General features: G+C 39.2%; 1 protein-coding gene across 1 annotated transcript in view; it reads right to left on the bottom strand.

Annotated features, from left to right (window-relative positions):
* FMN2 (formin 2) overlaps nt 1-15,353 on the bottom strand; it is a 300,168-nt gene that overhangs the window by 113,119 nt on the left and 171,696 nt on the right. The window contains exons 9-12 of the mRNA XM_084792663.1: nt 6,027-6,118; nt 5,743-5,872; nt 4,559-4,705; nt 511-570 (exon numbers count right to left, since the gene is read on the bottom strand). Coding sequence (XP_084648789.1) covers nt 511-570; nt 4,559-4,705; nt 5,743-5,872; nt 6,027-6,118 — 429 coding nt within the window. The remainder of the gene's footprint in view (nt 1-510; nt 571-4,558; nt 4,706-5,742; nt 5,873-6,026; nt 6,119-15,353) is intronic.

The raw sequence follows: 15,353 nt of genomic DNA on the forward strand, positions 1-15,353 counted from the left end.
CAGTGTGAAAATTAAAAATTAAGCAACAGTAGAAATGGCAGTAACTCCAACCAACCAACCAACCAACCAACCAACCAACCAACAAACCGGAAAACCACTACAGAATCACCCAACAGAGAAGAACAAATGGCTGTTGAGATGGCTCAGTGACTGAGTGCTTGCTCAGCCATTATCTGGGATCTGAGTTTAAGCCTATGGAACCCCTGCAAAGAGTCAGTCCTGGCTGCGCATGCCTGTAAGCTCAGCATTGTGTGGTCGCGGGCAGGGATAAGATGATCTGAGGTCTCACTGACAAGCTAAGATGAAACGGCAAGCTTCCGGCAGAGCGAGAGATCGAGTCTCAAGGGAATAAGATGGAGAGCACAGAGGAAGGTACCACTAGTTTTGTTATGGTCTCTGCATCTGCAAGCCTGTACCATACACCCACGCGCTCATGTGTATGTACCACACATGCACACGCACACAAGAAAATGAAAATCAAAATAGGACAGTATGTGAAATTGGTCTCACCTCATCAAAGTTTCGAAGATAATATGAAACAATATATGACAAAAGGCTTCTGCTGTTGTCCTAGGCAGAAAGATTAAAGTAAGTAACTCATATTTAAAATTTATTACGAGTTATAAACTATACAGTATAAAATAAATGGCAGGGAACACACATATACACCCAGGAGTATTCTGAGTGATTTTACATTCTATGCTGCCTCAGTCATTGTATCTCAAGGGCTGAATGACATATTTGTTTCCCAGTGTTCTGATATAAGTACAAAGAGGAAGCCTCACAGTTTAAGGCATGAAGCTCACATGTAAATATCTTCCTGTTTTCATTTCATCCATCAGAAATTTAATTCAATATTTTTCATCTTTTATTTAATGTACTTACTTTGAATTTTCTTTAGTGATTTTTTTTCTTCTAACTTGTATGTGAGTGTTTGACTGCATGATGTAGGTGTACTATATGCGTTCCATAGAAACCAAAAGAGGGCACTAGATTCCCAGGGTCAGGAGTTACAGACAGTTGTGAGCCTTCATGTGAATGCTGTGAACAGAACTTGGATCCTCTAAAGAATAGCAAATGGTTTTAACCAATGAATAATTTCTCCAGCCACAGCACTTAGGTTTTCAAATATCACTATAACAAAATGAATATTTCTTGCTTTTCCATATAAAATGGTCTAGCAGGTACAACCATAATGAACAATTCTTGGCTTGACAGAAAGCCATTTGCATTTAGACCAGAGAAATAGAAATGTTTCCGGTAAGTGGAGACCTTGAAAATGCCAATGTACATTACAATTTGTTCCATTAACAACTGAGGTTGAGGAATTAATACTTAGGCAACTATTGTTAAGACAATGTATATATCATTTGAAAGTGTAAAATTATTTTATACCCAATAGTCTTGGAAGTTTTCAAAGAACAATATTTTGCTTCCTCTCTGGCACAGTTAGAGGCATTAATTTTTAAATTTTTGTCTTGCTCTAATTAATCAAGACACACCTTAGAGAAAAGTCTAGTATATAATATAAATTCTGTGAAATGTTTCCTCTGTTAAATTCCAACAGCTTGACCTATTTTGTTCTCTATACTTAGGTGATAAAGTTGGTTGAGAACAGCCTCCTTAGACAGTGCACTGCATCCCCCCTTGATGTTCCTCTAGAGGTACACACTTATACACACAAACACACACACACAAGCACACACACACATACACATAGACACATAGACATACACACATACATACACATATACAAACACAGACACACACACATACATACACACACATACAAACACATGCACAAACACACACACAGACACACACACAGACACACACACATACTCACACACACATATGCACACACACACACACACAAAACCGAGCAGCCAAGCCTCAGCTAGTAACAGCAGGTAGATTTTCTACCCACTAGAAGGTGAACATTTTCGAATCATGGCCATGGAAGAAACCTGCCCACTGCTTTGACTCAGGCTTTCTGTATTTCACATCCTTTCTTCTGGCTGTAATCAGAGGGCCAAGGCATCTGGTCTGTAATATTACCTGGCTGTAGAATTTCTTTTGTGCAAATAAATCTTGTTAAATTTAACTGTCCTTGGAGCTTCTGTTATGGGATCTAGGTAAGACTTTTCCCGTATTTACAAAAAGAATAATACCTATTAGTAATGAAGTCTTATAGGATATAGCAATATGGCCAATAAGGACTTCCCCATCAGACAGGATTGGCTTGTGTCTTAAACAACTTGAAGTCTATTGTTTCTCCCAAATTGTCAGTCAACAAAACAGTAGTATTTGAATCAGGTAGTAAAACCTCTTTTTAAAAGTTTGCTACCAGCATAGTGAGAGAATGTTCTGGCCAATTCGAAACTGTAGTCCCTAGTCTATAAATACTACTGAGGAGTAAATACTCTTATGTTTGCATTCGAAAGAAAGATCATCTTGCATAGATATTATGAGAGAACAAGGGAATTCCAAATATTAACTATTTTGCTTCTTTTCTCAGTATTTTAAATTATGAGTTTTTTGTGATTATTTAAGCTAATAAAATATAAGTTAATAGAGGAAGGAGTAAGGGATATAAAGCAAAATTATAAACACAATCCATTGGCCATTCTTAGCAATTTTGCTTTATCAGAATATATTTTAGATCAATTTTTTGTAAGCTAAACATTATACTGACTTCTTTATATGCAAATGTTTGCAAAAGCTGTTTCAATGAACATCCATTTGCATTCTATGAAATGTTTATAATACAATTGCCCTTGAATATGCATGCTTATTTAAGTATCCATGAAAGCCATAAAAATTAACTGGTGTTGGTGCACTAAGAGAAAGCTAGCTGAGTCTGTAATCCTAGCATGAGGGAAGCTGAAGCGGGACTGCCTGGAGTTCACCCCATGCTACTGAGATCATGTCTCAACACAAACAAGCAAGCAAACAAACAGCCCCAAGCCACAAACTGAACTAACAGAAAGACTGGTTTTCCATTTCAGAAACGCAGTGTCTGGCATTGTGGAAACTTGGGAGAATGATGTTAAGTGATTACTACACATGTACAGAAACAGTTTAAAAATAGTAGCAAATAGTCACAGCCTGACTGAATAAAGAGACCAGAGGAAGCAGCAGCTCTGTCCCGAGGATGGTGAGCGCTGCATCTCTCATAATGACGACAATGACTGCATGGTTCATGTCATTCATAAAAACATTGACTGCATGCTGCACCTCTCTCATAAAAACACTGACTACATGCTGCTTCTCTATCACCAAAAAAAATTGGCTGCATGCTGCATCTCTATCATAAATACATTGACTTCATGCTGTATCTCTACCATAAAAACACTGACTGCATGCTGCATCTCTACCATAAAAACACTGACTGCATGCTGCACCTCTCTCATAAAAACACTGACTGCATGCTGCATCTCTCTCATAAAAACACTGACTGCATGCTGCCTCTGTATCATAAGGAAGATGGCTGATGCTGCATCTCTGTCATGAGGACTATGACTGAATTCTCTCAGGATGTCTTTTTTGCTTTTTACAATAGTTTGTTCTAACTTGGTACTTAATGTTCACATTTTCTCCCACCATGATGTTCTTTCTGTGAGGCAGTGCTCTCTCAGAAGAAGCATGGCTCTTAGGTTCTAAGTTTGCAAGCTCAGACTTTCATCATGAGTCCGACTGTCATCCATAACGTTGCCTTTCCTTTGCAACTCTAAGAAGCTTCTCAGTATTAATTCTAAACAACAGCAGCGGCAGCAAGCACCTTGGAGAGGAAGGGTTAAAAGTAACTAGATCTGCAAGCAGACTTAGACACTGCCATTCATGCTGGTAGGAAGAACAGAACAGTGTTGAGGGAAGTAGGATAGTCTTTTATATTTCATTTATGACTTACTTTCATTCATGTTTGTTTTATTTTCTACTCTACACTGCTTGGAAAAGAAGACAACAGGCCAACTTTCTAATTCCCTGAAAAGGATTAGTCCTCCCCCTGGTGTCCCCCTCAAAAAAACCGAAAAACCAAAAAACAAAAAAACCAAGTCTAGCAGGCTTGTTACAGGAAAAATGCTTATGTTTATTTTAAAACATTATAATACACAATTACTCATTCCATGCAGGACTCACAATATCATTAGGAAAATCATCACTCCTTTAAAGGTACAGATACTCAGATGGCCTGCTTTTACCAAACTCAAAATCTAAAGGAACTTTTGCCAAAAGTAGTGGTTCACTTTGTAGTCCCTAAACTTTGCAGAGCAGGCAAGAGAATCCAGAGTTTAAGGTCATCCTCATTCAGATAGCAAGTCTGAGCCTATCCTGGGCTATATAAGACACTACTTCAAAAGTTACATAAGCTTGCGCACATGCATGAGTGCATACGTGTGTGTGTGTGTGTGTGTGTGTGTGTGTGTGTGTGTGTGTGTGTGTATGAAACTTTTGATGTCAGAACAGAAAGGGGTAGTTATTAGATCTTGTTTGCAGTCAAATGTATTTAAAAGCGAACTATCGTCAATTTGGTGCAACCATTAACACAGAAACTTACGCTGCTTTTCACATCCTTCAGCTTGGGCAGAATGTCCAGCCCAAAGCCATCGGCCTGTCCTCGAGTCTTGTTCCCGGCATTCATGTAGTTACCAAAGGCTAGAACCAAACCCAGGACCTGCATGACCCCCGGTCCATTTTTTAACGTCTATAAGATAGGAGAGCAAAGAATTTCCTCTTATACACAGTTTTATTTGAATCATCCGAAAATCAATGCCAAGCTAATCATATTAGACTGATGGTTTTGCATGAGAGCCAGACTATGACTTTCTACATTATTTAGTCTACTTTCGAAACAGTGTCTCTTACGATGGCATGCCACCAACAAGCACGAGTATGACTGAAGGAGCCAAGAGGTACCATTGTGGTCCATACACAGTGAAAATTTCTACGAAATAATGCCAATCCTCGACTATCCTTGTGTTAGGAACAGTACAGATTTTTTTTTTTTTTTTTTTTTTAGCAAAAGGTGTAGAATCTCAAAAGATTCTATTGAATCGCAGGCTTGCTTTCTACAACATCAGGCTCAGCATTCCCAGAACCCTGCCTGCCTTTTCAGTTTTGGCTTTTGTTTGTTTGGTGTCACTTCCTCTGAACATGTTTCTGGTGATACCTTTCCATTCTGCAAGATGGTTTACCCCAACCAGAACAAATGCTTCTGTTGAATTTTGATAAATTCTTTGAAGTGCTAATATTGGTCCTTCCGGCCAAAATCTTATTAGTTGCATTCAAAAGAGTACTTACCTTCCACTGAGTCAAATGACTATCCCCCAAATTATTTTGCGGGCAGTATGAACACGTTACTGAGGGGCTATTTCAAATAAACAACCCAAGAGAAATAAATGGCATGGCTTCAAATCACACCCATTGGAAAGTCTTATAGCTGACAGAACATGGAAAGGGGGGCTTTGCTTTCGGTAAAAGCATTGCAGAGATCCCAGGAGACTAACACAAACCGGAAACCAGCTAGGCTCTCAATGTGGCCCTACTGCCCTGGGAATACATCTAAATATGTGCTTTATTCCTGAAACCTAGTCCCCAAACATTTCCTTCCATGGGACTGCTACCCCTCGGCTTTACAAGTACTACAAACAAGTAAACCAAAAATTATAAAAATAAATACGAACATGACTGAACGCAATTAAATATCCCAATACATGTTCCACTCTCTAGCCCGGAACCCACCTCACACAATTTCTGTAGCAATTCCAGTTTGCGCCGGATTGAGGAAATGCTCTCAGAAAACGTTGACTGAAACAAGATGCAGAAGACTCGCTCTGAGAAGTTGGGGATTAGTGACAGCTCATACAGGAACCTAGGTAGACAAAGGCAAGGACCAGGAGGAAAAGTGTAAGCCAGGCAAAGAGAGTTCGCTCCTTTACTAGAAAGATACCCTCAGAGACGTCCCTTCCCAACTGGAAGCCCACCAGTAGCCTTGACTGTCCTCCCGAGGCCCTAGACACACTTACTGTTCAGGTTTGTCAAGAGACTTGGCGTTTTCCTTGTCTTTGGAGGATCGGCTGTGCTTTTCAATTTTTTCCAGCTCATCAGACTGTGCTCTCTGGAAAAACAAAAGCAAAGTGTTTTGGGTTTTGTTTTTTGATTTTGTTTTTTCCCAAAATCTCTTCAAGGTGTCCTTTAGATAATATGATCTTAATACAGAGGAATTTTCCATATCTTAATTTCTTAGCATCTGTTGTGATAAAACTTAATATGTGAGCTGTTTTAAAGTGTAAATATGTGTAATAAAATCCAGCTCATGCCTACAAGCCCCAAATAATACTATTGACTATTAGAGATCTGAAAGATATTTATTTATTCAAGCATAAAATAATAGTTTCCCCTTTGCATTAATTTGGCTATTTATATTATTTCAATAAAGCCATACTTTTGTTTTAAAGTAATAGCTCTCATTTGGATCTCAACCAAGTTAAAACTGGAATTAACTTGATCTTAAATGCTTTAAAAACGATGTAAATATTATAATAGTTGTGTATTGCTTTTGTTATACTTGGAGAAAAGAAATGTGCAATTAAGCTATTAGAACATGGAACAAAAATAAAAGATTTTCATGCTTTTGTTGAGCATGATATTTTGATACAAAAATAGCTCCAGTCATATTTTGCTTTTGTCTCCTACCATTCATTATCACTGTAAAGCTACAAATGTTGTCATTATGTTTCTTTATGGGAGAAGATCATTTTAATTTTTGATATAAGTAAAAGGCTTACAGATTCCATGAAGCACTTATTTCTTCTTACAGAACACTGGTATCATTTTTATTTATACTCAGACTTGATTTTACACACCACAGAAAATGTGTCTGATGAGTCCAAGAGGGCATCTTTGCCATGCACTCCAAAGTCATATATACGGCCATAGACTTAAAATCCATTTAGCACAATATTTTGTTAAAATGGATATCTCAGATTGAGTAAGACAATCCTGAGAGAATGTTCAGGCAACACCCATGCTAGTGAACTGCTAAGTATTAATTAACTGTTTATTTTTTCAGAAATGAAGGCGTTCAATTGGTAGTAATAATGATTTAACCTAAAAAAAATGAAGCATCTTCTAAATTATGAAGTGGACATACAGAGTCTGGTTTTTCTTTGGGATGTAATATATCAGAAGGGTATAAAAGGACAGGTGAACTCTGTCAATTATCATAGCCTTACATAAATGCCACACTTAACATGTGACTTCCAACTTTCCCAGTTATGGGGAACTTGTACAAGATATTTAGAGGAATAAAAAATCATGATCTAAGGCTAGAGCGCTGGCTCAGTGGTTAGGAGTCGGTACTGCTCTTGCCATTTGATTCCTGGCACCCACAGCAGGCAGCTCATAGCTGCTTGTACCTCTAACTCCGGGGGATCTTACATGTGTCCCCTTTGTAGGCACTTGCATTCACATACACAAACACATGCACAACACACACACACACACACACACACACACACACACACACACACATGCACATAATTTAAAATGTCTCACAAACAATCATTTGATTTATTTCTCAATTATATAAAGATTCAGTCCCACAACTGTCACCATAATGTCTCATGAAGCCATCTATAACATGCGATTAAAAAAAAAAAAGACAGAGCCCATCTTACTGGACTGAGAGACCAAAGTAATACAATACAAGAATATTAAGCCTATGAATATTGATAAGGCACGGGCCATGAGTGACAAATTCAGATACAGCTTTCTAATTCTCAACATATCTCCATTTCTTAGAAACACATGAAAGCCATCTTCTACTTTCCAGCCCAAGTTCGTTCTATCCCTCACCAGAAAGTGAAAGAAGTCCAGCTGACTACAACTTGGTATGGTTACACAACTGTATGTGTAGCCTTGATGTTGTTTCTTGAACAAAAAACTGTTGTCCATACATCTTTGCAGGGGATTTATCTGAGTGTTTTTATGGGGGTGGGGGGGGTCTGGTGTGCGTGCGTGTGTGTGTGTGTGTGTGTGTGTGTGTGTGTGTGTGTGTGTGTGAGTGATACTACGCATCTACAATCTACACAAGTTCCTCTAAGTCTTTAAAACAATGCCTTTGGGTCAAATGGATTCTGGAAGTGTCAAAGTCACTTCCTAAACCAGGGATCACCGTAAACTACCAAAGTAAAATCCTTCACATGTTGTTATGTAAAGAGGCTTCATAAACTTTTACCCATAACACCATTTTGCCAAAGAAATTTTATTTGACGCTTAGTGTATAGGTATAAAAATTAGATACAAAAATCAATTCAGTGGTAATAAATAAGAAAGAAATTATAAAGCACTTTTGATACATATGTCTAACTTCATCACGTATTAAACATGAAAGCACATTTTCAGGCAATGAGATGATGTGCTCGTTTAGTTTTGCATAAGAGATGAAATGTTACTAGACACGGTGGTGCCCATCATTAATCCCAGCACTTAGGAGGCAGAGGCAAGTGGTTCTCTGAGTTGAAAGCCAGCCTGGTCTAAAGGGTGAGGTCCATGACAGCCTACAGGAAAACCCAACTTGAAAAATCAAGGGGGATGGAGGGGTGGCAGAGAAGGAGAGAGAGAAATGTAACACTGATATGCTGGCTGAATATTTGGATCGGTCAAATGTAGAACAACTTGTGCATTCATCAGAGCTGGATGAAAATACATAAACTTTAATGCAAAGAACACTGTCTCATATAAATATTTACTGCAAAATGACAGAAGTACATACCAGGGCCATTTCAAAAATTTGTTGGAAGTTCTTCCCTAATCACAGGTCAAAATTCATTTAATTGTTTTTATGAAACCCAAGCCAAAAATTGAGGAGATCATTTTTACAATCAAATATCTTAATATAATGGATACAAAGATATTCTAATTTGCTACATTCTGAGAAAGCATGGCAGGAAAGCTGAAGAGTCATTGCCTTCTGTAATTAACTATTACGTTCCAACAAAAGCACACACACACACACACACACACACACACACACACACACACACACATGTGCTAACACACAAACACACTCAGTAAAACTCTGTAGTTTATAACATAAAATACTTTCACACGTGAGCCACAATGCTCAGGCCATGTTCCCTGCAGCTTTATACATGGCATGTGAAGTACAAAGTGCAAGTATGTTCAGAACTATGGCCGGTGTGAAGTCTCTCAAGACAAGGTGGGCAAGGGCTGCGCGCATCACCTCAGCCTCATTACGGTTTGATTTCAAACGAAGTTTTGGCCACTGTGCATTCACACACATTTAACTACTTCCAAGTATTCTGGGATCCCACTTGGGGTCAGATCATTTCTGCCCATGTTAGGAAGAAACAAAGCTGCCTTGGTTTGAAGGTACAGCCCAGGGATAGAAGACAGTAACTTTCACTTTGCCCATGCCACCCTTACTCTTTTATCGACATTTTATAAGTAGTTGTTTGTTTAGTTCTGAGCATTATTTTGAGTGCCGGTCCACACGGATATAGTACAGATCTGCAGAGAGCCCATGACAAGTGGCAGGAGTGTGTTTGGGAGAGAGAGAGAGAGAGAGACCACATTGTTAAATAAAAGGCAAAGGGGAATTTGGACTAGGTCTTAAAACTCATTCTGAAAACCTCAGGCTTCCTCAAAGCTCAGAAGGTTCCTAAGAGCTATGTTAATTCCTTCTGAAGGCAGCTACCACCTCCAAGACATAAGGACCTCCCACTAGGCCTCACCTTTTAAAAGTTCCATCACCTCCCACGCTGGCCTTTGTGAAGGACATTCATGCTCGCTCTATGCAAGCTGTAGCACAATTAAATTAGCAAAAAGAAGTCTTTAAAAATATGCTGTTGAACCTTTAACGCTGAAGTTTAGCAGCCAACAGAATCAGTACCATCAGCACTCACACCAAGGCAAAGGTTATGTGAAACAGATGTGCCCCTGTAGCCTGCTTGTCCTTTAGAATTGGAGAGCACTTCGGTACTGTTCTTGAAAGAGATTCTACCTAGATGAATCACCTAAAGTACCTGCAACCTTTTTGCGGTTCAATTGTGTGCTTCTTGACTGGGAATGTTGTAGGTTACAATGTCTCGCTACAATATCAGAGGATTAGGCATGTGTGCTGTGGTCAAATGTCAAATGTACTATTATTAAAATTGATCTATTTTGAAGAGCCCCTTGCTTAGGCTGCAGGAATCCCTGAATGTCCTTGGGGTAGACTTTTCCTACATAGTTGGTGACTAAATCCTTTGTAACTACTCCATACTTAAGTAAGCACTTCTAGTGGGAACAGAAAAAAAAAAAATTAAAACTGGTATCATGCCCTTAAAGAACACTTCAAAAACAAAATGAAAAAAAATAGTTTTATATTAATCAAAATGTTTCCTCTCTATTCAGACATTGGCACGTTCTCTAGGATCAATTCCAACGTTTACGAGGTCAAATATATTAGTTACAACCAGATTTTTAAAAACCACCTTTGACTTACTTCTATGCTAAGTGACTTGTTTACAGTCTCTATGGTGTGGAGGCGAGTCCTTGTATAAAGCCGGCTGCTTTTCTAGTAGCTCCTGGTGATTGATGATGACACACACAACACAGTACCCTTCCCATAGTATGAGCAAAGACTTGCGGGCTGGGCTCCACATCTCACCTCCAGCTTCCAGACACTGCTTCGATGAATGTAGCCTAAAGTAAGGGCATTTTACAGGACTCCACCTCCATAGACTTATAAGTGGAATAAGTAAGATCTCTGAATAAGTTACTATTAAATGTGTGTAGGCTCTCTTCTCTGATTTGATATCAATGCCAATGGTTCTCCTGGGATGAAGCTCAGCATCATTTTGATGTTGCTTCTTATAGTCAATTCACATGTCCAAAATTCCAACTCCGACTGTATTGTTCTACTAGGTCAAGGAAAGTACTCCGGGCTGGGTCAGCCTGAATGAGCTTACTAAAGAAGAGAAACGGTCAGGTTTTCAGGATCTGCTGCTGTTGTAGCTCTGCTTCTGTTCCTAGTGACTGCTGGTGGCACAATCATCTGCTCAACAGCTCATGTGACCCAGAGCTTCTGCCTGGAACATACTTCATGCGACTTGGTTTGGTACAATTGGCTTTGCTGAAGTATCATCTGAGGAAAGCTTGCTCCAACTCCCTTGATCTCATTATAATGAGTCCCCATCCCGACCAAAGATGACAGAGCAGATAAGAGCTTCCATTTGCTTTGTCATTTCTGTGCTTACCACGGTATCTAGATGATGATGATGGTGGTGGTGGTGATGATGGTGATGATTATAGCTAAAGACACACACACTCACTCACCTTTTTTATATTAGAATTTGAACTTTCTGAGAAAAAATCCTGTCTTATATATCTTTATATCCCATTAATTAAAATGATTTGTGGTATATACTTATCAATGGGTAACAAAAACCCAAACCAAAACAAAACAAATCATAAACATTTAGGCAAAAATTGAATGGAGAATCAAATAAACAACCAATAACAAACAGCAGAAGGTAGCCTCCTTTAGTTAGAGTTACAAAAAACCAAAACCAAGTTGGGGAAGAAAGGATTTATTTGGCTTATACTTCCACAGCACTGTTCATCATCAAAGGACAGGATAGGAACTGAAACAGGGCAAGAACCTGGAGACAGGAGTTGATGCAGAATCCATGGTGGGGTGTTGTTTACTGGCTTGCTCAGCCTGCTTTCTTTTAAGAACATTGGATACGAGCCCAAGGGGTATCACCAGGCACAATGGGCTGGGCCCTCCCCCATCAGTCACTAATTAAGAAAATGCTCTATCCTATGGAGGCATTTTCTCAGTTGAGGTTTCCTCATACTGTTTGTGCAAGTGGACATAAATCTAGTCGGCATAGGGAGAGAGAAGGCAGGAAACATAAGGATAAGCAAGACACATTAAAGGCGTGATGGGAAAATAATGGCAATTGTTTATCATCATCCTCGTAGTATTGTGAAGTCTCTTAAGAGATCAAATAAATTTTAAAAATCGATACCTGTACATACTTGAAACAGAATCAGTCGTGTCAAGTGTCAGAACACAAATAAATAAAATACAAAAAGAGGACTATAGTCATCCAAAGTATGTGTGCATTAAATCTACACATTAGCCCAACACCACTCTACAGAGAACTTTTCATATAACACATAGAAATGTGTGTGAACGTATAAGAATGAGGTCTACAAGGTACTGGGTTTGTTAGGCAGACTTACACTTATATGCGGAGTTGTGCTCTTTTTAATTATGTCTAATTGTTCTTGGACCATCATCCCGGATGTCTTCTTGCAAAACTTGAAGGAACAAATAAACGTCTGGTGTTTTGATACCTACTGAGGTCTCAAATTCTTATCCTTATTTTCAACCATACAAATTCTCTCAAACTATGACTGAAATTTGTACCACAACCCCAAGGTTAACTGGATAGTTTAGGTTTTGTTGGGATGCCAAAATCACTTTGGTTTCAAATGCTCTTCTTGCCCTGGCCCGCCAGTTTGTGGTAAGCATAGGCACTGTGCTTTCAGGGTGGGTGGGAGGATTTTGGAGGATTCATTTATTCAAAGGTGTACTGTTTACTAGACATTGCATTAGACAGTGTAAATTCACACACACACACACACACACACACACACACACACACACAGAGAGAGAGAGAGAGAGAGAGAGAGAGAGAGAGAGAGAGACAGAGAGACAGAGAGACAGAGAGACAGAGAGACAGAGAGACAGAGGGAGGGAGGGAGCGCTTCAGGTTCACACAAAATCCCACAACACAATATATCAAGCTGCGAGTGAATCACTCTTCCTCCTGTGGGTCTTCCATAGTTATTTTCTTCTATTGCTTTTGAAAATTAGATGTAACTCTTTATGTACTAGTGTGTCATTTAGAGTTTCCTAACGGTGATGAGAACCATTTGCTGGAACAGGCTCATTCTGTAGATCACATACTAATACACCAACTAATTACAGGAAAAAAAAACTCCTACTTTCAAACAGCAACTAAGAAACTTTGTGTTGATGCTGTGTTCACTTCCCTTTGCTCAGGAAATCTTTTGCCAAGTGAAACTATTTTAGTCTATGGTGCAATAACTAATGTCAGTGACTTCCATATTTAACTACGTGCACATCTTCTCCACTCCCACTCTGCTCATTTGAATAAGAATTAGATTAGCCCCTTCCTTCAAGATTTATTGCTTCCCTATAAGTGAATTCCAGTTGCTGCCAACCCAGGTGTTTTCAGCAGTTACTAAAAGCCATGATACCAAAAACTCAGGCATCCCAATCCCCCAATTACAAGCCAGTGCAAACTCAGATCTGCTGGTTCTCATCATTAATTCCCCCAAGTATTTTTAAATCCACTATCGTAAACCCAGAGCCCTTGATAGTCACCAATGGTCAACAGCTCCTTCTTTGGGGTGGGCCTTCATGAGTCCCTCCTCCATCCATGCTGCAATTTTGACTGGTTTGATCCTGTGCAGGTCTTGTTCATAGGCAACCACAACCACTCTATATTCAGGAGAAAAAATGGCTGTATTATGTGTAGAAAACACTATTTCACAGCTGTCTTTGGCAATGTATGGCTTTTACCTTTTCTTCTTGTTTTTGTTGTTGTTGTTGTAGTTCTTCTTCTTCTTCTTCTTCTTCTTTTTCTTCTTCTTCTTCTTCTTTTTCTTCTTCTTCTTCTTCCTCCTCCTCTTCTTCTTCTTCCTCCTTCTTTTTCTTCTTCTCCTTCTCCTTTCCTTCTCCTCCTTCTCCTTCTCCTCCTCCTCCTCCTCCTCCTTCTTCTTCTTCAAGATCCCCGAGTCTTGAGGGGCATGATGGGATATATTTAGGGCTCAGCACTCCACAGTCTCTTGTTCCTTGCACACTGACCAATGGAAGGTCTCTGTGATTCTTGGCATGGCTGGTCTTTCTTGCAGCTGTCAGGATCCACAGCTGGGTTAGACTGTTGATTACTTCCTCCAATCCTAGTGCCCTGCATAGCACTCTCCATCCTGAAACCTACTCACTAGGAAGGATGCTTCTAAGTAAGAACTGGCTGGATGTCTTTATGCCCTGTGACACAGTATGTGGGAACTTCAGCATTAGGGTCTTACCACCAAGTTACTGCGAGACTATTGGTATTCCATTTCTGTTGCTCATACCTATCAACATACTAATAAGCAAATGAATCTCAAATGCTGTTCCAGAGGGCACATATTGGAACTTTTAGGATCCCTCAGGGGTATATACACTGCATTAATTTTGAAGATTCATGATGCTAAATATAAATAGTTGTAGAAGTTATGTTGGTTCAGACTATTTAGTTTTCTTAACCATATCCCATAAATACAGCACAAAACAGGCATGTGCATGAAAGAAGAGAGAAAATATGAGTATGCAGTATCAATTAATACCCCCAAAATATAAGTAGTCTAAGGGACATACTGCAAAAATACTATATCAGGCAGAAATTTTCTGAATTCCTCTGTTCAGATTCTTTCCAATTTCACAAGATATCAATATTAACGTTTTGCCCCTCTCCTCAAACACCAAGATCTGTAATTTCCAAACAGTCTAGGTAATCTTGCATGTAATTACATCTTTTTCATAAATGTAATGCCTTGCCTTTTCTGACTTTCTCAGTCTTTGCTGCCATGCATATCTTTTATTAATTATACCTAACAATGACATGGCATACGTCTTTAGTTTTTATCTCCTTTCTAAGCAAGCTTTTGCTCTATTTAGGCAAATACTGTCTCAACACTTTTAGCATCATCTCTAAAAATCAAATCCACATTTTCTTCTCCTCAAGCCTTCAGTGATGCCTATTCCAATATGTAGAGATCTGGGAGGTCATCTAGATGTCTCTGTACTTTATTTCTACACCCAATAAATCACAGAGTCTCACAGGCACCATGCAGCTCTATTGCGATCATCCTGCTCCTAACTAGCATGACCTCTCAACTCAATGCTTCAATACCCTGCCTGCCCAGTATAGGTGCAACCACACAACACAAATGTGATTATTACTATTTTCTTGCCTATTAGTGATACACATAAGATTATGCATGCCATATTTAAAAGTCTTTAGTGGCTATTCATCATCCCTAGATTAATAGCACAGACCTCAGCATTCTTTTTAGTTGTGAGCCCAGCTTTTAGAAGCTGAGCCTTGTTTCCATTCCCAGACCTTAGCATTCATACAACCCAACATGGCCATCCGTTGCTTACCTATTCCTATCTATATTCCATTAATAGCTTTCTCTTTGTTCCTCAAATAGGCCGGGTTCTTATCCAGTCATCGCTGTACCCTGTACCCCAAATGTTCCCT

Source organism: Acomys minous (assembly GCF_964271855.1).
Source record: "Acomys minous genome assembly, chromosome: 1".
NCBI classification, from domain to species: Eukaryota; Metazoa; Chordata; class Mammalia; order Rodentia; family Muridae; genus Acomys; species Acomys minous.